At 35.5% G+C, this 23,749-nt stretch overlaps 1 protein-coding gene across 9 annotated transcripts in view; it reads left to right on the top strand.

Annotated features, from left to right (window-relative positions):
• The window catches only part of polg (polymerase (DNA directed), gamma), a 35,344-nt gene that overhangs the window by 8,281 nt on the left and 3,314 nt on the right, over positions 1-23,749 (top strand). For 5 of the 9 annotated variants that reach the window (XM_073942807.1, XM_068217496.2, XM_073942806.1 and 2 more), the window contains 16 exons: positions 3,876-4,058; positions 4,216-4,364; positions 4,897-5,020; positions 7,066-7,290; positions 7,363-7,480; positions 7,573-7,647; positions 9,506-9,622; positions 9,700-9,860; positions 12,601-12,654; positions 12,742-12,859; positions 14,592-14,727; positions 16,177-16,423; positions 18,052-18,174; positions 18,257-18,434; positions 22,049-22,257; positions 22,726-22,886. In XM_073942807.1, coding sequence (XP_073798908.1) covers positions 3,876-4,058; positions 4,216-4,364; positions 4,897-5,020; positions 7,066-7,290; positions 7,363-7,480; positions 7,573-7,647; positions 9,506-9,622; positions 9,700-9,860; positions 12,601-12,654; positions 12,742-12,859; positions 14,592-14,727; positions 16,177-16,423; positions 18,052-18,174; positions 18,257-18,434; positions 22,049-22,257; positions 22,726-22,886 — 2,378 coding nt within the window. The remainder of the gene's footprint in view (positions 1-3,875; positions 4,059-4,215; positions 4,365-4,896; positions 5,021-7,065; positions 7,291-7,362; positions 7,481-7,572; positions 7,648-9,505; positions 9,623-9,699; positions 9,861-12,600; positions 12,655-12,741; positions 12,860-14,591; positions 14,728-16,176; positions 16,424-18,051; positions 18,175-18,256; positions 18,435-22,048; positions 22,258-22,725; positions 22,887-23,749) is intronic. The other 4 variants (XM_073942809.1, XM_073942808.1, XR_012400220.1 and 1 more) reach the window with 2 other exon arrangements.

Genomic DNA, 23,749 nt, shown 5'->3' with positions numbered 1-23,749 from the left:
ATGATGTTGTTAAAGTGGTGGTCCACTACAATATCATATTTTAAACTTTAGTCGATGTGTAATGTAGCTGGGTGAACAGAAACAGCATCTCTGAATGTAAAAAGTTCAATGCAAGGGAGACCTTGGCTTTTACAGATATAGCTTAGCAAAGCCTACAATGAACGAAGTTTGGGGATGACAAAAAATACATCCGGGTCAGCGAGATCACAAAGATATTTTTACTGGGCACACACACTGCGCATCTAAGGGGCATGGCCAGAGGCGCTATAATGTTACAGCAGAGAAAGCTAAAGTGCTGTCTAAACGCCATTTTAACAGAGCTTCTTCTATTTCTCTATTTGGGCGTCCAAAGGACACGACACAAAGACAGAAGAGAAGTACTTACAGTTTAATATTAATTATGTTCCAGAGAATTATAAAATGCAAGCATTTGACAAAGCACAGCTTCCAGAATCTCTCCCAGTTCAGATCTGGATTCGGTTAAAATCTCCTCAAAGGAGCAGCTCCAACAAGCAGAAGCTGTGGATTGTTAGCCACAACCTGTAAGTGGTTTTATTTGTTAAAATTGATTATGACATGCACAGTGTCTAGCGTTAACGGTATGCTGTAGCAAAGATGTAAACAGCAGGAAATGCTGTTTGGCACCGCTAACAATTTAGCTACAAATTCATATTTATCAGTCAATCCATTGTAAACACTGTCTCTCTCTATAGGCAGCTTTTCTGTGCATTCTACATCTCAGATAATGAAATCACAAAGGATATGTGAACGATTTCTTACACATGCATATTCCAAATATATGTGAGAGACGTCATGTAATGTGTTGAGTTAAAAAAAAATGCAGGATAGTTCATGTTGCAGCAGAAAAATCAATCAAAGCTCACACAGGTCGCATCCCACATCTTACTGTCAGCTGTGTCACTGTACATTACAGAACAATAACTTAATCCGAGCACCAGAGAAAAATAAAAATAAACATCGGTTCTGCACACAAACGCTTCCCATGTTACACGAGTCTACAGACAGTTCACACACACGTATACACACTCACATACATACACACACAATGGCGATCTCTCTCTTAAAGGAGCCGCGCCCAATTTTCACTCGTTACAGGCACTTGTCAGATTTTATTTAAGCGAGCAGGAATGAGGTTGACTGACAGCACAAAAGCCCGTGCTTGTTGGGGAGTGACATGGAGCTGATCCACGAATCATAGCACATTATGATAGATGACCAATCAGAGTCACTTGAGGGCGGGCTTTTCGGAGAAACTAGGAAATATGACAGTGGTTTTCGTGTTAGCAGAGTAGCTGTATATAATCAAAGTGAGATATCTAAAAAAATGACATGAAACATGAGCACACATTGCTCTGCATCTTTTAAACACAGCCAAGCCTTGAAATTACACCCTGGACCACCCCTTTAATTAATCTCACACAAGGAGGAGTGCGGTTTTCCTGAATATCAGCACATGTGAACATGATTACAGATGTTCAGGGTATAATAAAAAAAGTCTATAATCTGTCAGTTATAGACTTCTATATTTCAGACAGTAATTTTTTCTAAAGTTTTCCCTAAAAAGTAGTTTTAAAAAAGCCAGAGCGGAACATTTTAACAGATCACTCCTTAAAAGGAAAGCTCACCCAAATACTCAGCTTTTCCCCAGCATTCATCATAATTTCTTGGTTTGTGCATAACTGAAGAAGGAAATTCATAAATATTTAGAGCCACTTGAGTGAGTAAATGCTGAGGATTTTATTTTTGGGTGTACTGTCCCTTTAAAAGAGAAATGTGTCATTACCTACTGGTTTTTGTGCCAGATGTATAAATCACATAAACGCTCAATCCAGAACAATATAGAGATCTCATTGTGTCACTATTGCACATTATTTTTAACCCTTGTGTGCTGTTAAGGATTTTTTTTTTCCCCACTCTGAGAGAAAATAGTTTTCTTCACTCTTATTTCTGAGTCTCAATTTGGCCTTTCTCTGTGTTTCAGCATATGGAAACATTTTTACTGGCAAATCATATTTTGTGAAAATGCTTCAAAGACTCGACAATAAACTCTGCAAACTTACTACCTTTTATGTTGTTGGCTATTTTTTGCCCTATTTTAAAGTCAATGTTTCAAAAACATTTTTTGATTGCAAAGCCATGACACCATATAATCATGCATTCTTGCTTGCTTGTGGTTTTGCCTGTTGGGAAGAGGTACAATTTATCTTTGTTACTGTTGATCATGAGTTACAGTGCAAAGAAAAGAGTAGTTTCTACCTTTATATGGAGTATAGTGTGTGTAAAAGTGTAAGAGCAGGGTTTCCGCAGGGTCTTATAAAGTCTTAAATTTCCAACGGCAGTGGGAAAGGAGGACAGTTTTTGTTAGAAGGTTTCAAAAAACCTGAGGGATGAGTTTGTTAAAATCAAAAGAGGCCATACAAAAGTGACCCAGGTACACATTAAAGAAATATGTTATCCCACCATTTATAGGTTTTACACCGATGTGTATATATTACAGTTTTGAATAAAAATATAATTAAGGAACAAATTATTTCTTTGATAACTGGAAAGGAATATTCAAACATATCGGTTTACAATATACTGATGGTCTGTTTTTCTAGGCTTTATTGATGATAATGGTCAGGAATGTTGGACCGTTATTGCCTTTTTAGCTTATAAGTAGAGGACAGAAACTAACCAGCCAGTAATGTGTCAGTTGTTGAGTGGGCAAAAAAAAAGCGTCAGTATTTTTTTGTAAGTGTAATTTAAGAAAATGTTATTCTTATTGTAGAGCAACCAATGTTCTGTAGTCATTAATATTTAACTTTAATAGGTTGAATTGTTCAAGATATAAACAAAAGCAAGTGATGCCTCAAAGTTTGATTTAAAAAAAAACTTGAATGGTCATAAAATCTTTACAATCATTAAAATAAATGATAAAATAATTATTTAAAAAAAAATAATAAAAAAATAATAAAAATAATTAAATAATTAATAATTAAAAATAATAATACAATAATTAGTTTAAAAATCTAGAGCGGTATTAATGATATGACGTAGTTCCGGAAACGTCCTACTTCGCTGTTTATATGTCTGACTTTATGGTGGCTTTCTTTTGACCACCCCTGTCATTTTAAAGAGCTTCGTCCGTTTGAGGTGTGCGCGCAGTCAGCGAAGGTGCGTGATGTGGCTCCAGGCGAAAGTATAAATCCACCTTAAGATTTTTTATTTATTTATTTATTTATTTTTTCTGTAGCTAAATGGTACATCTAACCTGTCTTCAGTACTGTTCAATTTGAATACATTTGTTTTTTTTCCCACTAATTTTGTGATTTTTGCATTTTCTCTTTATGTGTTTGCATGTTTTTTTTATTTTGTGATATGCAGTAGGTCTTAAATTTAATACTTAATGCTCTTAAAAAGGTCTTAAAGTCTTAAATTTAACATTGAGATCTGCAAAAACCCTGAAGAGAGACCTTTGTGCACTTATCTTAAAATGTCTTAGAAAATTAAGATAAGAAGCTCAGCTCTCAGAACATGGTAAACATAGTAAGTGTATTTATGCACACACACTGCAATCTGTTGTTTTACTCCAAAGATCTCCATATAAAAGCCTGAAACTTCTTTTGCACAGGCCTATCTAAAGGGTTAATGCTGCTAACTGATGATCGATAGTAAAAATTACAAATGGTATCTCCTTCCACCAATCAGGTATGTATGGTTATATGCTGTCAAGGCTTTTCAACTAAAAGAGGTCATTATAATGGAAGTCAATCAGGGAAAAAACAGCCACCAACATAACGAATGAGTAGTAAATTTAAACAATACACAAGGGTCAAGTTAGTTATCACTCATGTCTTGTTGAATTTTTCCAGGTGTCCTCATCCAGTGACTCTTGCTGGTATGCTGGAAATGGGCGTGTGCTATCTTCCTGTCAATCACAACTGGAGGCGGTACTTAGAAGATGCCCAGGCCACCTATGAAGAGCTGCAAAGAGAGATGAAGAAATCTCTGATGATTCTGGCTGATGACGCCTGCCAGTTACTGCAGGATGATCGGTAAACATGCGCTCCTTAACCTTCATAATAACCATGTGACAAATAGAGCCCTTGAAGGAAATGTAGCCACTTTAAAAGACCATACAGTTTGTTTGTTTCGATAGAACTAAAAGATTTTAGGGCCCAATATATTAAAGATTATTGGTGTGCTGGGCAGGTATAAAGATGACCCCTGGCTGTGGGACTTAGATTGGGACGTTCAGGAATTCAAACAGAAGAAAGTGCCTGTAAGTAAGAAGAAAGCCAAACAGGAAGCTGAAGCAACAGAAGCTGCAAATGACAGTGAAGCCATAGACTGGCCTGAGGGTAAAGGCTTCTGTTATTTCCCGTTACATCATTCATTATGATTGTGTGTTTTTGTTGCTTCGACTTGTAAACACATTTGCTTCTGATTTAGCAGTAGCTGACTTAAAAGATGAAAGTTTCAAAGTTTTTCTTATAAGAAAAATAAAATGAATATGATTATATTAAAGGGGACCTATTATGTCCCTTTTTAGAAGGTGCAAAATAGATCTCTGAGAGTGTGTATGTGAAGTTTCAGCACAAAATACCACACAAATAATGTTTCATCACTCTTTAAAACTGTCCATTTTAGGCTTTGATCCTAATTGTGGCATATTGGTGACTGTCGCTTTAAATTCAAATGAGATTGTGCTCTTTTCAAAAGAGGGCGGAGCTACAAATGCCTGTGTGTCAGCATAGTGGCAGATTCAAAAACAAGACTTACATTGTATGCTAATGAGGGAAAGATTGTCACTAATGGGCGGAGCTTTCCCCCTCTGATGACACACACAAAGGGAGAAGGTCATTTAAAGTATTATCATCTTTGGTGTTTCAGATCCAGGTCCTCCGTTAGAAGAAGAGGAGGGAGATTCAGACCCACGCAGAGAGCTTTTACAGCGGCTGAAGGAGACGGTCAGCTGCCTGCCAAAGAGGAGACAACACTTACCTGCCCATCCCAGGTGAGCCGCACTCCTGTTACCTCATCAGAGGGAAATCACACTTAGGATTGGGCCTGGGTATTGATTCAGATTCACATGCTTGTGACGTTTTTAATACCTGTTCAAACATTTTTGAAGTGATGTTTATTGGAGAGAAGATTTATTTCAACAGATTTTTAATGTTAAATTTCGAATAACTGTTACGAATTAAATTAAAAATCCTTAATCAAAAAGAGGTTTAACCAAAACGTAGCAAGATAACAGAGATTAAAAGTGTAATCCCTGGTGCCCCTGCGCTCCCTCTCCCCAAAATATAAACTAAAATCACAACCACTGAGAATTAACAAGAAAATATGATTTATTTACAGAAAATAAGGAGCAAAAATAACATCGGGAGGGGTTCAGCCAAAATAAATGACAATAAACCAAGCTAACTAAACTAGAATAGACTTCCCTGGAAAATAGATAATAAAGTAATATACAGAAAACTTACCTCCCCATTAATAAACACAGGAGAAAACGAAAATAATAAATAAAAGGCACCAAACCTCCCTACCATGCTCCAAGCCAGACAGGGAGACAGAAAACCGGGTTTCTCTGGTTAGACTTCACATCGGCATCTCACGAAACACCATATAAGAGACATCAGCAACAAGCACACATTTATATCAGTTGAGCAATAATATCTCCACAGAGACCAACAAGCGGGGAATCGAGAGAGAGCGGTGAGCCATCGAATCCATGCGCTCTGAAGGTTTAAATACAGCCGCCGCCAAACCAAGCGGCAATCATGATCCGACATAGGCTAATCCACCGTACCTGCAAATAATTCGAAATGAGAGAGAGAGAGCGAGAGAAAGAGAGCGAGAGAGAGAAAGAGAGAGAGAGAGTGAAAGAAATGCCACACACACTACACTACAATTACTCGTAACATAACAAATATTTTTTATCTTTGCCATCATGACAGCACATAATATTTCACTAGATATCTTTCAATGTACTAGTATTCAGCTTAAAGTTCAATTTAAAGGCTTAACTAGGTTAACTAGGCAAGTCATTGCACAACAGTGGTTTGTTTTGTGTTTATCCAATAGTATTGCAACATACCCTTTTAGTTCTATTATAAAGAGTAAAGATAAAAAAATAAAGAAAAGATTAATGAACGACGCATTAAATAAAATATGTACAACAAACAAATAAAGCAAACAGAACAACCTCTTTACCTCTCACCTCACCCATGGGACTAATACATTCCACACTTATGGTATGGTCAACACTGCATGATTGATCTGGTTAGGTTACTGAATTAAGATATAGGAGAAGAGGAAAACAAATCTTATCAAAGTTATTCAATTGATTTACCAACAGGAATCAATCTTTTTCCAGATGCATTACCTTAATCATTTCTTCCAATCAGAGTTTAGATGGTGGGGTGGTTTGTTTTGAAACCAATCAAAAACAGCATTGACCTTAAACAAAAATAAGACATTATGCAAAAGAAAAAATATTATAGAAATACAGAGAAACATGCTCGCTTAAACATCACTTTGGAAATAAATATCAAACATTTCACTGGAGGGCTAATATTTTTGCCTTCAACTGTAGATTTATTACAAACACTATTGATGTTTCTATAAACAATCAGTGAAGGCTTTATTTCAAGTACATCATTTTTCAAGTACCTACCTAGTTAACCTAATTAACCACAGAACTCGCCTCTATTTTAGATGAATGGAGTAATTCACATTCATCCCTCATTTTTTGGCTGCGGTAATCTATATTAGCAGTACTGCACTGCATGAACACTGTATGTTTGCAGATAAACTATTTAATAAAGTCCATGTCAATTGACATTATCATTTGTGGGATGCACCAGCCCAACCTTGCATCTCACAAATGAAAACCCCCTGGAATACAGAATGTAGACTTTTTTTATTTATTTATTTATTCACAGTGTTTGAGAATCAATTTCCAACCAACTACTGTTTTCTCAATCTTTGAATTAAAAAATAACGTTTTTTTTTGCCCGTCCTTAATTTGCGTGTTTGTATCTTGTATTGTATCAGCTGGTACCGTAAGCTGTGTGTGAAGATGTCTGAGGCCGAGGACTGGTCTCCTGGAGCCAGTCTCATCAGTCTCCAGATGAGGATCACACCCAAACTAATGGGCCTCACGTGGGACGGTTTTCCCCTTCATTACACCGATCAGCATGGATGGGGTTATCTGGTCCCAGGCAGAAGAGACAACCTGGATATTTCAGAGGATAATGAAGAACCGGTGTGTCCATACAGGTAAAATACAACTACTAATGTGTTTATTAAGACAACAAATAGGAAGTGACTAGACTGATAGATGCTTTTCAGGGCGATTGAGAGCGTCTATAAGGAGTACTGTGAGCAGAAGGGGAAGGAACAGCCTAAGTATCCGGACAGTCCTGTTTCTGATGAGCTCATGTTGACGGATACTGCTGTTTGGCAGACGGTTAGAGCTTTGCATGTCACTAAACAGATTTTTGGTATGATTTTTTTCTTTCATTCATGTCAAAGTGTGTTTGCTGCATGTGTGTTCTGTAGGTTGAAGAAGTGAGCCGTCTGGAGATGTTTGATGATGAAGCACTCAGTACAGCAGCCCCATCCAAGAGGATTACGGTTGGCTTCATTTAAAGCTTGTGCTATCCAAAAGAAAAACGCAACAATTAGATTTTTAACACATATTATTAAAGGGACTATATGTAAGATTATTCATTAAAATATACCAAAAAAACACACTCAAACAGTGTTATATATTTTGTCTACTTGTGTACTTCATCCCAAATGTGTGGAAGAATGTACAAATCCAGATATAAAAGCAGTTTTAAATACTGAGGTAGAGTATGTGCCGTTTCGACATGATAATGATGTCACAAACCCTCGTTTTCCTGTTTGGTTTGATAGAAAACAGGGAAACACTTTGATATGCTGTGTGTTTTATTAGTCTGAACAGAGCAGCATTATAACAGAAGCCTAAAATGTTTGATAAAACATCACTGCTGTTTCTCCACATGATTACAAGTGGAAGAAACAGAAGCAGTGGACTGTGGCGTAATAAAAGCTCTGCTGCATCATGCCCTGCTCCTCTCTTATTAGCAATTGCTTCAGAGATTTCTGCAGGATTTCTTTAGCATATAAAAAAAGACCACAATTCCCATTATAGGCTGATTTCACACAGCCGCCATTTTAAAAGCGTAATCAAGGCTGCGGTGGGAAGAAACCCGGAAATACTGCATGGGAACGTTGTGTACCTGGCTGTATATCTTATCAGTGAAGAGAAAGTGACACAAATTTATCATTTCACTGCCTTCTGAGTGACCCGAAAGACCATTCTGAATGTATAATGGATTTTAGATCTCTTGTATCTGGATATTAGAACTCATTTTCAGCTAAGTTAAAGGAAATGCCACTAGTTAGCTGATGTTTTCTCTCCCAAACACACGTTTTAGATGCAGTTTATTAAACTCAAGTTAATGACCTGACTCTTTTACTCTATTAGACTTGTCACAATACTGAAATTGATAAAAAGCATCAATTTCCGCTACCATTTAAGTGCCGCTGAGCGCGTTCTTAAACACCCGCTGATTTGCCTTTGGATTCACCAGCGCTCAACAGAAATGACTGTTATTGGCCATGCTTACCGAGTGCAAACACAGACGAGCGATAGACTGATTTTCGCAGCTTTAAAACACTCCAGTATCTGTGTTTGCACTCGTTGAAGAGCGATGAACCAATGACCTTCACGGCCAATCACAGTCATTTCTGTAAAGTACTGGTGAATACTATGGCAAATCAGCTGTGCTTAAGAACACGATCAGAGGCACTTAAATGTTTGCGGGAATTGGTTTTTAAAATTTCAATATAGTGACAACACTATTACAGACAACACGAGGATGTGCTACAAAGAACTGCATTGTTTTATCGCTCACTGGATTACACAGGCTGAAGCAGGGAAGCCCCCACGGTGTTTACCTGGTGCTATGAACTAAAGCCTAGGAGGACACTGTTAAAGAGATTGGGATTTTGTTTGATGCCTAATATGTTTATAACTGTTAAAATTAAACTAAACTGAATGATTTTAAAGTGATGTTTACGATATCTGCATTTTGAAATCGCAGCAACAGCTGGAGGTTTGTAGTCCACAGCATGTTGTTGTATTGTTTACAGTACTGATCCTATATCAAGATACACCTTTGTTTGTCATGAATACACACCCTCTAGTGGTGAAAATGACATACTGTGCCTTTAAATGCTGTATGTTTTTAATATCATTAATTTAATTTCATTTTATTTAAATATATATTATTATTATTATCATTATTAAATATACTATTATTATTTAAAAAATATTATGTTTATTATGACTCTTTTTTTTCTTTAAAGAAATATGTTTATAGTAATATAGGATGTACGCATTAAATGTTTTGAAAAGGCTGAAAAGATCTTCTTGGTTATAATAGCTTTATTGTCTCATTAGAAAAAAGTAAACTCAGTATTCAAAAGCTTGAACGGAGAGTGTCCCTATCACCATGGAAATGGACCGTACAACGATGTGAACATTCCTGGATGCTGGTTCTTCAAGCTCCCTCATAAGGTGCAGGACTGTTTCTGTCCTCTACACACAAGGTGCATTCAGGCATTATATATGACTCCAGCTGTTTATAATTACAGGATGGAAACGAGAATAATGTGGGAAGCCCTTTCTCCAAAGATTTCCTGTCCAAAATGGAGAGCGGGACGCTTCAGGCGGGACGAGAGGGAACGAACGCCACACGCGCCCTGGAGATCAACAAGATGATTTCCTTCTGGAGAAATGCCCAAAAACGCATCAGGTTCGACACTTTAAATCTCTCTTTAAATCTTTGAGTTTCTTTCTGAACACAACAAAAGATATTTTGAAGAATACTATGGAAGTCAAGGGCTGTTTCTCAATATGCGTTCTTGTCTGTACTTGCGTTCTTGTGTCCTTGTGAAACGTCATCAACCGTCGCCAAAGTACTGTTTCAGTTCAAAGTTCGCATCTTGACGAGTACAGATAAAATTCCCGGATGTGTACTTGCTCTGCCCCTTGTGAAGCTCAGGTATCCCAGAATGCATTGCAGCATAACCAGCGAACGCTAATGCTGGAAGTGAAAAACCCTCAAGGTTTTAAAAAGACACCTTTACTGTGTCACAAAATAAAGTTTTAATAGTTTTTCAGGGGATAATGTAGTTGTTTTACACTCGAATTGGCAGTTTATTCAAAGAAATCTTGGTAACACTTTACAAAAAAGTTTATTATTGTTAATGCATTCGTTAATGCATTTACTAACATGAACTAATCATGAACAGCACATGTACAGCATTTATTAATCATAATTGAACATTTACTAATGCATTATTAACATCCAAGTCTTGCTTGTTAACATTAGTTAATCCACCGTGAGTTGACATGAACTAACAATGAACAACTGTATTTTCATTAACCAACGTTTACTAACATGAATAAATACTGTAGTAAATGTATTGTTCATTGTTTGTTCATCTAAGTAAATTCATTAATTAACATGAAATAATAAACCTTATTGTAAAGTGTGACCGAGATCTTTGCTGATGTGCCTCAGCTTATGCAGACACTGACTCCCAGCCTGCCAGCAGGAGCTCTATCATCACCCCCCCCCCCCTGCCGAGAGCAGCTTTACTTTGGCCAGTCTATCTCGGATGTACCGCTGGATCTCATCACTCCATTGTAGTTAAAAGATGAGATTTAATTCGTCTTGTGAATATCTAGCGGACATTTTTTGGTCCTTTAAATCTATTATTTGATCTCAGGTATATTATTTTGGCAGAATTATTTTGTAACTTTTTATATTTGTCTTTAATTATGTTACTGTGTTGTACACTGTTTGTCTTTGTTTACCAAATTGTTTGACGTAATCTTTATTTCTTATCGTGTATGTCTTTATTTCTTATTGTGTATATACTTGTATAATTACCACTGTAGATTATTAAAACTAATAATCAAAGACTCGTGTCTGTGTGTAATAACTCATTTTACTTCACATTTTTTATGAATTTGTGTACATTTTCTTGAATCAAAAATGTAGATTTAAAATATCAATATAATATTAATTACAAGGTCGTGCTTTATATAAATAACTAGTTAAACTCTGCGGACCCGGTAACGTCATCGACTTTCGCTTCAAGATTTAAAAGGCTAGCATTGTACCAGACCCCCTTAAGTGGTTTCGTTTAAAAGTGTAGAATCTATATTTTATGCAAATATGCATCACTTTGCTTTTTATTCTACTGTACAAAAGTTATTTACACTTAAATACACAGTATTTTGGATACCTGAGCTGGGTATTGAACATTGGTTCATTTTCATATTTTTCATATGACACATGTACAAGTTATACCTCAAATGAAAGCTCTTGCCGGTGCTCATACGGCTCTAGCATTCTTTTTACTGAATTATATTCCCATATCAAACAGTTGCCGAATGAATCGTGGTGTTTCCATCATGGCGCAGAAGTGAAAACAATACATTTATGATCACTAAGCAGCCCCAGATAGCACAGACAGCTGTCATCTCTTACCTTATGCTGTGTGCTTCAGGGCCATTTCTCCTCTGTTTTTGAGGTGATGTGCATAAGTAATCCTTTTATATGTCTGACGTGGTTCAAACACAGTGAATTATGTTTGATCAAACAAAAGAATAGTGAAATATGAAAACAATGATCGATCCCTGTGGCTTGGACAGCACCTCTCATCAGTTGGAATACAATAACTTTTGCATAGATTATGGTAGAGACATTTTTTTCCCCCTATGATTGCAGACACGTGCAGGAACCACCAAAATTAATTACAGCAAGCTAGACCACACAGAACCTAAAATTTGCACTTTCAAATTTGAGTTTATAAAAAAAAAATGCAAAAAGCGCCTTTTTTTTTAGGTGTTTATTATAACACAGACAGCATATACAGTTATTTTAAACACTTTCAATAGTGTTTTATGAAAATTCAAAGGGTTTTCTTTAAAATGATACCAAATTTTTGCATGTACACCTCTGCATGTGGATTTGGGAAGCTTTCAAATTTGGGTTGGCAAAATCCAGGCGGAAATCCCAAAATAGCAGCAGAGTTTAACTGGTTAAATAATTTTATCATTAATGTACAGTGAAGCTGATGAATCCATGGTGTGGTATGTGACGTTATAAAGTACACTGCATTTCATTTGAAGAAGTACCCGACTTGTGTCCTTGCGATCTCGGGAGTTCGTTCTTTCAAGTCTGAACTTCCAAGGACGCAAGTCCGAACTTCGCATACTTGATATTGAGAAACAGCCAACGTATGCGGCTACCAGCATTTTTCAAAACATCATCTTTTGTGTACATTAAAAGAAAGTCAAAGAGGCTTTGAACAAGCGAAGGGAGAATAAATCAACATAAGTGTATTTTTTACTATCCCTTTAATTCAGCCCTTTAGTCAGTTTGGGTCAGGGAATTTGACATATTTGGTTTATAGTGGGAAACCTGTGTAAAAGAAGACGTGTTTTGAATGCTTGGCTGATGTTTGGTCTTGTTTTTGCAGCTCTCAGATGGTGGTGTGGCTACGCAGGGCAGAACTGCCGCGCTCCGTCAGACTGTACGTTCATGACTGTATGTTCATCTTCTGGTGTATTTGATTGAGAACATCACAGCATGTGTGACCTTCTCTCTGCTCCTTCATCAGACATCAGGATTATGATGAGGAAGGACAGTATGGGGCCATTTTACCACAGGTCATCCCAGCAGGAACAGTCACCCGCAGAGCTGTGGAGCCAACATGGCTGACTGCGAGTAATGCTCGGGTACGACAAACATGGTCAATGACTGGTTTGTAAATATTTCAGTTAGTTAATTTTGTACTTTTATTGCATACAGTGCTGGATTTTTTTTAGGGGGGAAATATCTCTTATGCTGTCAAAGACTGATTTGATTTGCTATAAAATAATTTAGTGCTCAGCATAATTGAGTACTCCCCATTTTGAAAATGGATATTTTTCTCCATTTTTCAGTGTATATAGGCATGTATTTTGGTGCGTTTAAACAAAACAGATTTATTAAACAGTTCTATTTAATACAATAATATTTTAGTCAACAAACATATTTAGAAATTGAAAGATAATACAATTAAATTTAAGCAAAATATCGAAAAAAAAAAAATACAACCTACAAAATGTCAACTAAATTTTTTGAATTTTTTTTTTTTTTTTTTTTTTTTTTTTTTTTTTTGCTCTTCTTGATTTTTTAAATTTGTATTTAATATTTTTCTATAACATATAAATTTGGGTGTACTAGTTTTTGGACCATTATCGTATGTTATTTCATTAGATAAGCTCCAGATTTGGCTTCATACTGACTAATCTAATGTATATGCACAAATATAATATTGAATAGCTTCCTTTTAAAAATCTGAATTTACAAGATAAATTTGTGTATTGTGAAATATATATATATATATATATATATATATATATATATATATATATATATATATATATATATATATATATATATATATATATATATATATATAGTTTATTTATTTATTTTTTTTATTTTTTTTAATTTACTATATTTTTAAATGCAAATAAATCCTGTGATGCCAAGTCAGTTTAATATTTCTGAAGGATCAGAGACTGGAGTAAATATGATTTTTGGAAAAGAAAATCTCCACTGCAATGCTAAAATTAATGAAATTTTACGAATGACTAACGTGTGTTCCAGTTTTAAATTGTGATAATATCACTACATTACACTTATGATTTAAGTGAAAGTCCAAAATGAAGATGCCTCAGCGATGGGAAAAAAAAATCTCTAATTTTAAAATCTGTATCTAAATTAGCTGTTGAAAATTTGAGGATGTAGAGAAAGCCATGAAAAAGAAACAGGAAATTCGAGGTGGAAAATTGTACCACACTTACGACTTGTTAAAGTTATTTGTCATCAAATGTTCAACCATGAACAACTTATTTAGTATTTTTATCATTTTGACTTTTGTAATAATTTTGCCTTTTTTTCATAGATAAAAAATATAACCATAATTTTATCACAATTTTTTTTGTCTAATGTGATGGATATTAGCTTCTGTAATGTTGACTCCATAGTGCTTGTTGTGTGTTGGGTTTAATTATGCATGTGTTTATTGTTTTATTTTGTAAGTTGTGTGTGTGCGTGTTTGTTTGTTTGTTTGTTTGTGTGTGTGTGTGTGTGTGTGTGTGTGTTTCCAATCTGTGCAGTATGTGTACATGTATGATGTGTGTGTCTCTATGTGTATGTGTGTTTCATCTGTGTATATACAGTATATGGTGTGTGTGTGTGCGTTTCTGATCTGTATGTGTAAATGTACAGTACTGTATGTGTGCACGTTTCTAATCCTTGTGTGTACATGGAAGGTGTGTGTGTGTGTGTTAGTTTTTTTTCTTTGTGTCTGTGTTTTGTTTTGTGTGTGCGTTTTGTTTTGTGTGTGCGTTTTGTTTTGTGTGTATGTTTTTTGGAGTTTTTAAGTTGTTGTTTGTTTTTGTGTTTGTGTGTTTGCAGAAGGACCGTGTGGGCAGTGAGCTGAAGGCTATGGTTCAGGTTCCTCCTGCTTATCATCTAGTTGGCGCAGACGTGGACTCTCAGGAGCTCTGGATCGCAGCTATGCTGGGAGAAGCACACTTTGCAGGAATGCACGGTACTCCAGATGCTGATTCCTGAACATTGCACTGCGAGAGGAACAGTAGATTTAAAAAAAAGGGTTGTCAGTCAGCTATTTTTAAAAGATCGATTTTTTTCCTCCATTACAACATATTCATATTTTTAGTTTCAAGAGTTCACACTTAGCTGATGATTGATCCTCGAGCCTGGGGCTCCTTCTGTTTGCAAGGCGAGAGGGGAGTTTGAGCTCAGGTAGATCTTGAGAACTCTCCTGCTGTAGTAGCTAATAAACAGATAGTGATTGCTCTTAAGAGATTTGGATTAGTCAATTAACTTAAGTTGCATGTTTTTGGATGGTGGGAGGAAACCCATGTGAGCATGGGAAGAACGTGTAAACTCTGCACAGAAACGTCAGCTGGCTTGGTAAGAACTACAACCGGTGATGTTCTTGTTGTGAGGCAACAGTGCTAACCACTGGGCCACTGTGTCACCCATCTAAGAAAAGAGGAGGAGTAGGGATTCTTCAAAAGAAGATGGTTATATGAAACTTAGGGTATTTTTAGTGGCTTAGGAATCGTCTGATTGGTGAATCATAAATTGGTTAATGCGGGACCAGCCGCAAGCAAGTTTATAAATAAACTTCACTTAAAAATTGGATTAGTTTGAACATATTTTACATTGTTATTCTCCACCGCTGTTTCCATTTTCCTAAAATGTTTTGGCTTCTTGGTTTTATGAAGCCCCTCCCTTAAAAATCTGATTGGTCAGCTGCTTCAGTGTGTTCTGATTTGCTCACCCACTATTAGATGTTGCCTGGAAACTTCACACTGGAGCCAGGGTTTATGTAAATTTGCAGCTGGTGATGTCACAAGCTTATGAAGAAGTTAATTAATTAAAGTAATTGTAGTTCCTACCAGCCATCTGTTGAAGGCGTTGAACAGCCTGTTTCATCTGTTGAACAGTGAAAAAAAAACTTTACATTTTTATAGGTCCGGTGGAGTGCTTTGAAATGTACATTTTTTTTAATTAGATTTTTTACATAATCTCAACTAAAACATAAAGAGAGGGCGGTACATAGCGTAGCTCCTCCCCCTTAATAAAAAAACAACTAATAGTGCTTCGTTTATATCATAGCGCTGCCAGTGAGAGTGGTTGAGCTCAAGTGCAGCAAAAAAGAAGTGCCATGAAGGGGGCGGGGCATGTCAGACACTAGAGAGCATTTGATTGGTCAGAAGATTTGATGTGAAACTGAAATGTGACGTGAAAATAAATCCCTGATCAATTTATGCAGAAGCGACAAACTGCAAGCTTTTGAATGTGTATATCAGTTTTATATTTTATAAATGCAATTTTTTTGGAGTGCTCTACTAGCTTATAGATATCCTTAAAACGAACAGACTGAAGGCAACATCTAAAATGTTTCATTTTGATTTCACAGGACCTTTAGTCAGTTTAAAGCAGTACATTGATTCTGTGTGTTTTGCAGGCTGCACGGCGTTCGGCTGGATGACGCTGCAGGGAAAGAAGAGTCAGGGCACAGATCTGCACAGCCGCACTGCCGATGCTGTGGGCATCAGTCGTGAACATGCCAAGGTCTTCAACTATGGGCGCATTTATGGAGCAGGTCAGCCATTTGCAGAGCGACTGCTCATGCAGTTCAACCACAGACTCAGCCAACAGGAGGCTGCTGGGAAAGCTCGGCAGATGTACGCGCTCACCAAAGGACTGCGCAGGTAGGCAAAAAACAGAACATTTGCACAGTTGTGGGTAAGGTTATGATAGTTTTAGACTTTGTTTTCAAATTTTGTTTCAAATTTTTGTTTTGTTTTTCGTTTTGAATTTTGTTTTCAATTTTTTTAATTGAGTTAGTTTTAGATGCAGATTTACTAGTTTATTAGTTTATATGTTTTGAAATTGCTTTGTTTTAGTTTAGTTTTTTTTTTAGTTTCAGTGTTGGTTTTATTTATTTTTTTTTATTTTTTTTTAAAATAAGGATATTTGTTTGATGCAAAATTCAAAATCATGTTAAAAAGTAAGAAGTTTGTGTATTCTGTAAGTCAGGGGTGTCCAAACTCGGTCCTTCAGGGACGGTTTCCTGCAGATTTTAGCTCCAACTTGCATCAACACACCTGCAACGATGTTTCTAGAAAGCCTAGTAAAAGGTTGATTAGCTAGCCCAGGTGTGCCTGATTGAGGTTGGAACTAAACTTTGCAGGACACCCGCCCTCCAGGACCAAGTTTAGACATGCCTGCTGTAAGTGCTTACTGGAGACACAAATCGTTTCAAATGATTCAGTCGATTTGCTGAACAAGTTCAACTGGTTCAATTAGAAGATCTGGATAAAAAGAACGATTTGTTCACGATCTAGATCACTAATACAGAAATAAAACCCTTTATTGGACACAAATGTGAAAAAAAAAGATCTATTTTTGTAATATAAAAAAACTATTTAACTGCTTAATATAGCATATAATATTAATATACTTAAATGATGAATCAATATTTTTTTATAATAACTATAATCATATTATAAAATATATTTTAGTTATTATTACAACACTTATAATTTTTATAATAAATATTATAGCATTTCATCATGTTACAAATTTTAATCATGCTCTAATATATTTCATATAACATTAAATTTACTGTTGCAACCTAAAAAAAATCATTTCTAATAATTATCGTGTAATATTAATTATACTTCTAATATTATTACTTTTATTTGCTCTTAATATCATTTAAAATATTACAATTATTAATATTATACATATTAAATAGTACCAAACTATGTTTGTATTATAAAAGATATTTCAAACGTATACAGTGTTCAGCATAATTGAGTACTCCCCATTTTGAAAATGAATATTTGTATCAATTTCTCAGTGTATATAGGCATGTATTTTAGTGCATTTAAACAAAACAGATTTATTAAACAGATATATTTATTAAAATAATATTTTTGTCACTAAACATATTCAGAAATTGAAAGATAATACAAGTAAATTCAAGCAAAATATTAAAAAAAAAATACAACTTACAAAATTTTAATAAAATTTTTCAACTTTTTTGCTTCTTGATTTTTCCTCCTTTTTAAATCTGTATTTAATATTTTTCTATAACATATAAATGTGGGTGTACTAGTTTTTAGACCGTTATCGTAAGTTATTTCATTAGATAAGCTCCATATTTAGCTTCAGTACTGACTAATGTAAATGCACAAATATAATGGTGTATAGCTTCCTATTAAAATATCAATTTAAAAGAGAGATCTGTGAGGGGTGTACTTATATATGCTGAACTCTATATATTAGTTAATGCTATGTGTTATTGAATGCACATATGACTGCTGATGTGCAGGTATCACCTGTCTGAGGAAGGGGAATGGCTGCTGCAGAAGTTGAATGTGAATGTAGAAAGAGCTGAAGATGGCTCCATCTCACTGCAGGATCTGCGGAAGATTTCTAAAGTGGCAACTCAAAGGTCTGCTGATCCCCCACATCACATCCTCATATATACAGTACTGAATACAGGTCTGCATGATACACTTGTGTTTTCCTTCAAGTACCACTAGAGGGAGCAAGAAGAAGTGGAATTTGACAGCGGGACGAGTGTGGACGGACGGGACAGAGTCATACATGTTCAATAAACTGGAGAGCATCGCTCAATCTGACAGACCGGCCACTCCAGTGCTGAACTGCAGGATTTCCAGAGCTCTGGAGCCATCTGCGGTTCAGGAAGAGGTTAGGCACCATTATACACATTAGGGCTGGACGATGTTGGAAAAAAACATACTTTTTCTGCAATATATAGTTATTAGCCCCCCTTTGAATTTTTTTTCTTTTTTAAAAATTTCCCAAATGATGTTTAACAGAGAAAGAAAATTTTCACAGTATGTCTGATAATTTTTTTTCTTCTGGTGAAAGTCAGATTTGTTTTATTTCAGCTAGGATAAAAGCAGTTTTTAATTTTTTAAACACCATTTTAAGGTCAAAATTATTATTATTATTTTTCAATAGTCTACAGAACAAACCATTGTTATACAATAACTTGCGTAATTACCCTAACCTGCCTAGTTACCCTAATTAACCTAGTTAAGCCTTTAAATGTCACTTTAAGCTGTATAGAAGTGTCTTGAAAAATATCTAGTCAAATATTATTTACGGTCATCATGGCAAAGATAAAATAAATCAGTTATTAGATATGAGTTATTAAAACTGTTATTTTTAGAAATGTGTTGAAAAAAATCTTCTCTCCGTTAAACAGAAATTGGGGAAAAAAATAAACAGGGGGCTAATAATTCTGACTTCAACTGTATACTGCGATATGAATTTCACAAGACTCTATTTGGAAAGAAATCATAATTTTACATAGATTTTGTAGGGAAGTGAATCTGCCTCAAATTTAATAAACAAATAACAAGCATAAATTAATAAAATGGAACAAAGATACAGATTAAATAAACATGTAAAAAAATTTTTTTTTTGGATCAAATCTTTTATTAAAGTTGGCCTAATTCTTGCCTAAAAACGATTAAAAATATTTTTTTTGATCCACCTAAAATGACGACTACTGTAGTCTTCATTATACTAATAATAAATACAAATCATCTATGGTAATTGTTTGATTAGAAATATTAAACTTTTGAGTGAATTCGCTTAAAACTGTACATAATTACAGACCTTAAAAAATCTTTTTGGAAAAACTTGGTTCTGAACTGTATTTAAGACCCCAAGCATTGCAGACCCTGCAGTGTGACTATTGCACATTAGTGTTTATCGTTTCAGCATCGATTATCGCAAAGTCTTGTCGCCTGTCCAAGTTTTAGGAACAACAAATAATTTGACTTCTAGTTGATCATTTGGTATCAGAAGTGGCTTATATGAAAGGAAAAGGCCTCTAGATTACGCTTACTTTACCAAAATAAAATATGATCTTGCCTTGATTTTTAATTATTTAATTAGGACAGTAAGGTCTGACTTTGCTTAGACAAAAGTCTTGTCCCTAAACAGAAATAATGTACAGATTGGAATATAAAGTCATGCTGCAGTGGAAAAAGAATAATTATTGTGTTTGACTCCCATGAGCTTGGAGGACTGCATCCATACATCTCTGCAATGACTCAAATCACTTATTAATAAAGTCATCTGGAATGGCGAAGAAAGTGTTCTTGCAGGACTCCCAGAGTTCATCAAGATACTTTGGATTCACCTTCAGTGCTTCCTCCTCCATCTTACCCCAGACATGCTAAATAATGTTCATCTCTGGTGACTGGGCTGGCCAATCCTGGAGCACCTTGACCTTCTTTGTTTTCAGGAACTTTGATGTGGAGGCTGAAGTATGAGGAGCGCTCTCCTGCTGAAGAATTTGCCCTCTCCTGTGGTTTGTAATGTAATGGGCAGCACAAATGTCTTGATACCTCAGGCTGTTGATGTTGCCATCCACCCTGCAGATCTCTCGCACGCCCCCATACTGAATGTAACCCCAAACCATGATTTTTCCTTCACCAAACTTGTCTGATTTCTGTGAGAATCTTCTAGTAGGTCTTCTGCAGTATTTGATGATTGGGATGCAGTTCAACAGATGATTCATCTGAAAAATCGACCTTCTGAGTCAAGTTATTATTTGTTGCTCTTACAACTGAGATTGACGACAAGACTTTTGTCAGGTAGTGTATTGTGCAGCCCTATTACACATGATGTCTGAAGGTTGGACTGCAGCTGAACACTAAAAAACTGAACTCATAATTTTCCCTGTACTTCCCCAGTTGATTGATTTCATTAAGACATGTAAAAATCTTATTGTAATAGATTTGGTTTTCAAAAACATTTAAATATGCAAATTATTTAATTACACAAGTGATACTTTGCATTTATAGCCCTAAAATCTGAATATTGCATGAAAAATAGTAAAATGTTGTTTCATTTTTTAAAATGGATTTATTAGAGTGAATGGGCTTCACAGAAGGAACTTTAGGATTTTTTTTAAATCAGTCCATAATTCTGCATACTGCTGAAAAGAAAAGTTGGTCATGGTCAACTATGACATAAAAAAACACTTACATTTTTTGTGGAATAAAATGTGTATAATCAAAAATTATGAATGGACATATCGCTCTGTGAAAACCTTCAGAATACAGATATGAATAAAACTGCTGAATGTAAGTAATGCTGAAGATATTTATGAAGTAAAACATTTCAAATGAAATTGAAATTTAAATGTGTACACATTAATAAAGTGGGGGCGAGGCAGTGGCTTAGTAGGTAGTGCTGTTGCCTCAAAGCAAGAAGGTCGCTGGGTCGCTGGTTCGAACCTCGGCTCAGTTGGTGTTTCTGTGTGGAGTTTGCATGTTCTCCCTGACTTCGCGTGGGTTTCCTCCGTGTGCTCCGGTTTCCCCCACAGTCCAAAGACATGTTGAGTAGGCTAAATTGTCGTACTGTATGAGTGTGTGTGTGTGGATGTGAAAAACTTGTGAAAAACTTGCTGGATAAGTTGGCGGTTCATTCCTCTGTGGCAACCCCGGGTTAATAAAGGGACTAAGCCGACAAGAAAATTAATGAATGAATTAATAAAGTGATAAAATAAACACTTGAAAGTGTTTTCATTACATTAGACTGAAAAAAATAATAATTAAGGGACCAATAAGTGAATTATTATAAATAAAATAAGCAAATTGATTATTATTTTTTTCAGTAAACAAGACAGCTCTTTGAAAATATATAAGATTGTTGAGATTTCCCTGCAGAATTATTGTTAATGTCATTTTTTTATGTCAATGTAAGTCACTTTGTATATTGTGACTTGTATTGCATTTACATTTTTTTCATTAAATATTAAAATGTGGCTCATAATTAGGGCTAGACGGAATCTGCGGTTGTTTTTTGCTATTTCTGCAGAGACTTTTGGTATAAATCAAAAAAAATTTATTATTTTGGGAGTATCATAACTGAAACCCTAATATGTGAAAGAAATAATAATAATATATTTTTAACTTTTATTTGATGTTTAAAATGCAATAAAGATCCACTTTATTTGGTAAACAAATCATATCTACTAAAAGACAGAAAATATTACTGTACAAACTGCATTGTACATAAATCAGATGAACATTTTCATATTAGTCAATAAAATTACTGTAATTAATAAAAAAACTGAATAAATATAGATTTACACACATTTACTCAAGTATATAAACAGAATTAATAATGGACTGAAAATACACGCGCACAGATTCCGTGTGGGCCTACTCATAAGCTTCTTTCAATTGAATTCTATTTCTTAATCTTAATCGTGTGACTCATTTTCTAGAAACACGGTTAATTTGAGTCTCCGTTCACCTGATTGTGTTGTGCTGTAGTTCATCACCAGCAGGGTGAACTGGGTGGTCCAGAGCTCTGCGGTGGATTATCTTCACCTGATGCTGGTCTCTATGCGCTGGCTCTTCGAGGAGCATGACATCGACGGGCGCTTCTGCATCAGCATTCATGATGAAGTTCGCTATCTGGTGACCAGTGAAGACCGATACAGAGCCGCACTGGCCCTCCAGATCACCAACCTGCTCACCAGGTCAACAACAGCCTCAACATCAGTTGAAATCAGAATTATTAGCCTTCCTGTATATTTTTAAGTTTAATGTGACATTTAAAGGCTGAACTTGGTTAATTAGGTTAACTAGGCAGGTTAGGGTAATCAGGCAAGTTATTTTATAACAGTGGTTTGTTCTGTAGATTAATGAAAAAAATATATAGCTCAAAGGGGCTAATGATTTTGACATTAAAATGGTTTAAAAAAATGTAAAACTGCTTTTATTCTAGCCAAAATAAAACAAAAAAGGCTTTCTCCAGAAGAAAAATTATCAGACGTACTGTGAAAATATCCTTGCTCTATTAAACATCATTTGGGAAATATATATATATATATATATATATAAAGAAATAAAATTGACAGGAGGGCTAATAATTGTGACTTCAACTGTATCTAGTGTTACCCACTGAAGTCTGCAGATTAATAAATGTACTGTTTGCTTCTTCTCAGGTGCATGTTTGCATTTAAACTGGGGATGATGGATCTGCCGCAGTCGGTGGCCTTCTTTAGCGCAGTGGACATTGATAAGTGTTTAAGAAAAGAGGTGACCATGGACTGCAAGACGCCATCCAGTCCTGCTGGAGTTGAGCGGAGATACGGGTTACCACAAGGTAAGAGTAAAAGAAGACAGATAGCTGAAAATGGTCAAGATGTACTCTAATGGACACTTTATTAAGTTTTTTTTTTCTTTGCTAGTATCTGATTTGACCACTTTTGCTTGATTTTACTTTATACTCTAACTTGTTTAGCAGAGCTGACATTCAAAGAAGTAATATAAGCCTTGAAACAATTGAGTTTGAGTACGCACATTTTTTGTGCGTGTCTGTTTTATTTCCATTGGCGACTCCTAGAGGCAGTTGTGGTAAATTGCTCTCTACAAAGTGTCTGAGCCTTGCAATGGCAGCTGTATGAGACGGGTTCATCTAGCAGGTATATAAGGTTTCCATACCATACAGTTGACCAGCCAAACATTAAAGCGCAATTTGCAGCAGTCGCCTGTTTTCCCAATGTAATCTGAGCGATCTACTGCACGCACATTGCTATAAAGACACTATCTGAAGATGAATTTGCATGCGTGAATCAGAAACATTTCCATTCAATAAATGTGCAAATAAAATATGATGCACAAACTTATTAATGATTCCTGCTTGTCTTTCTCGTGATAAATAGGCTAAATCTGATATGTAGCGGGGGAAAAAAGAAGGATGAATTCATCAGACACTGGATTCGAACCGAGTTCATACTCGAACGTGTCAAAACATGTTGACATGCATTTTACGAGCTGCGCCACTGCGATTGTTAAGGATACTACAGCATTTTACACCTATAAATCACACTATTTTTTTTATAAATCCACACAGTGCGATGTTCAGACCCAACTGTGTTAACCGCATCAGCTAAACTCTCCCACTCTATTTTTTTTCTTTTGTTATTAATTCCAGAGGACAAACTTGCAAATAACACCGTTTTCCTC

Source organism: Danio rerio, chromosome 25 (genome assembly GCF_049306965.1).
Source record: "Danio rerio strain Tuebingen ecotype United States chromosome 25, GRCz12tu, whole genome shotgun sequence".
NCBI lineage: Eukaryota > Metazoa > Chordata > Actinopteri > Cypriniformes > Danionidae > Danio > Danio rerio.
The sequence above is the reverse complement of the archived record's forward strand: the minus strand, read 5'-3'. Positions and strand labels throughout refer to the sequence as shown.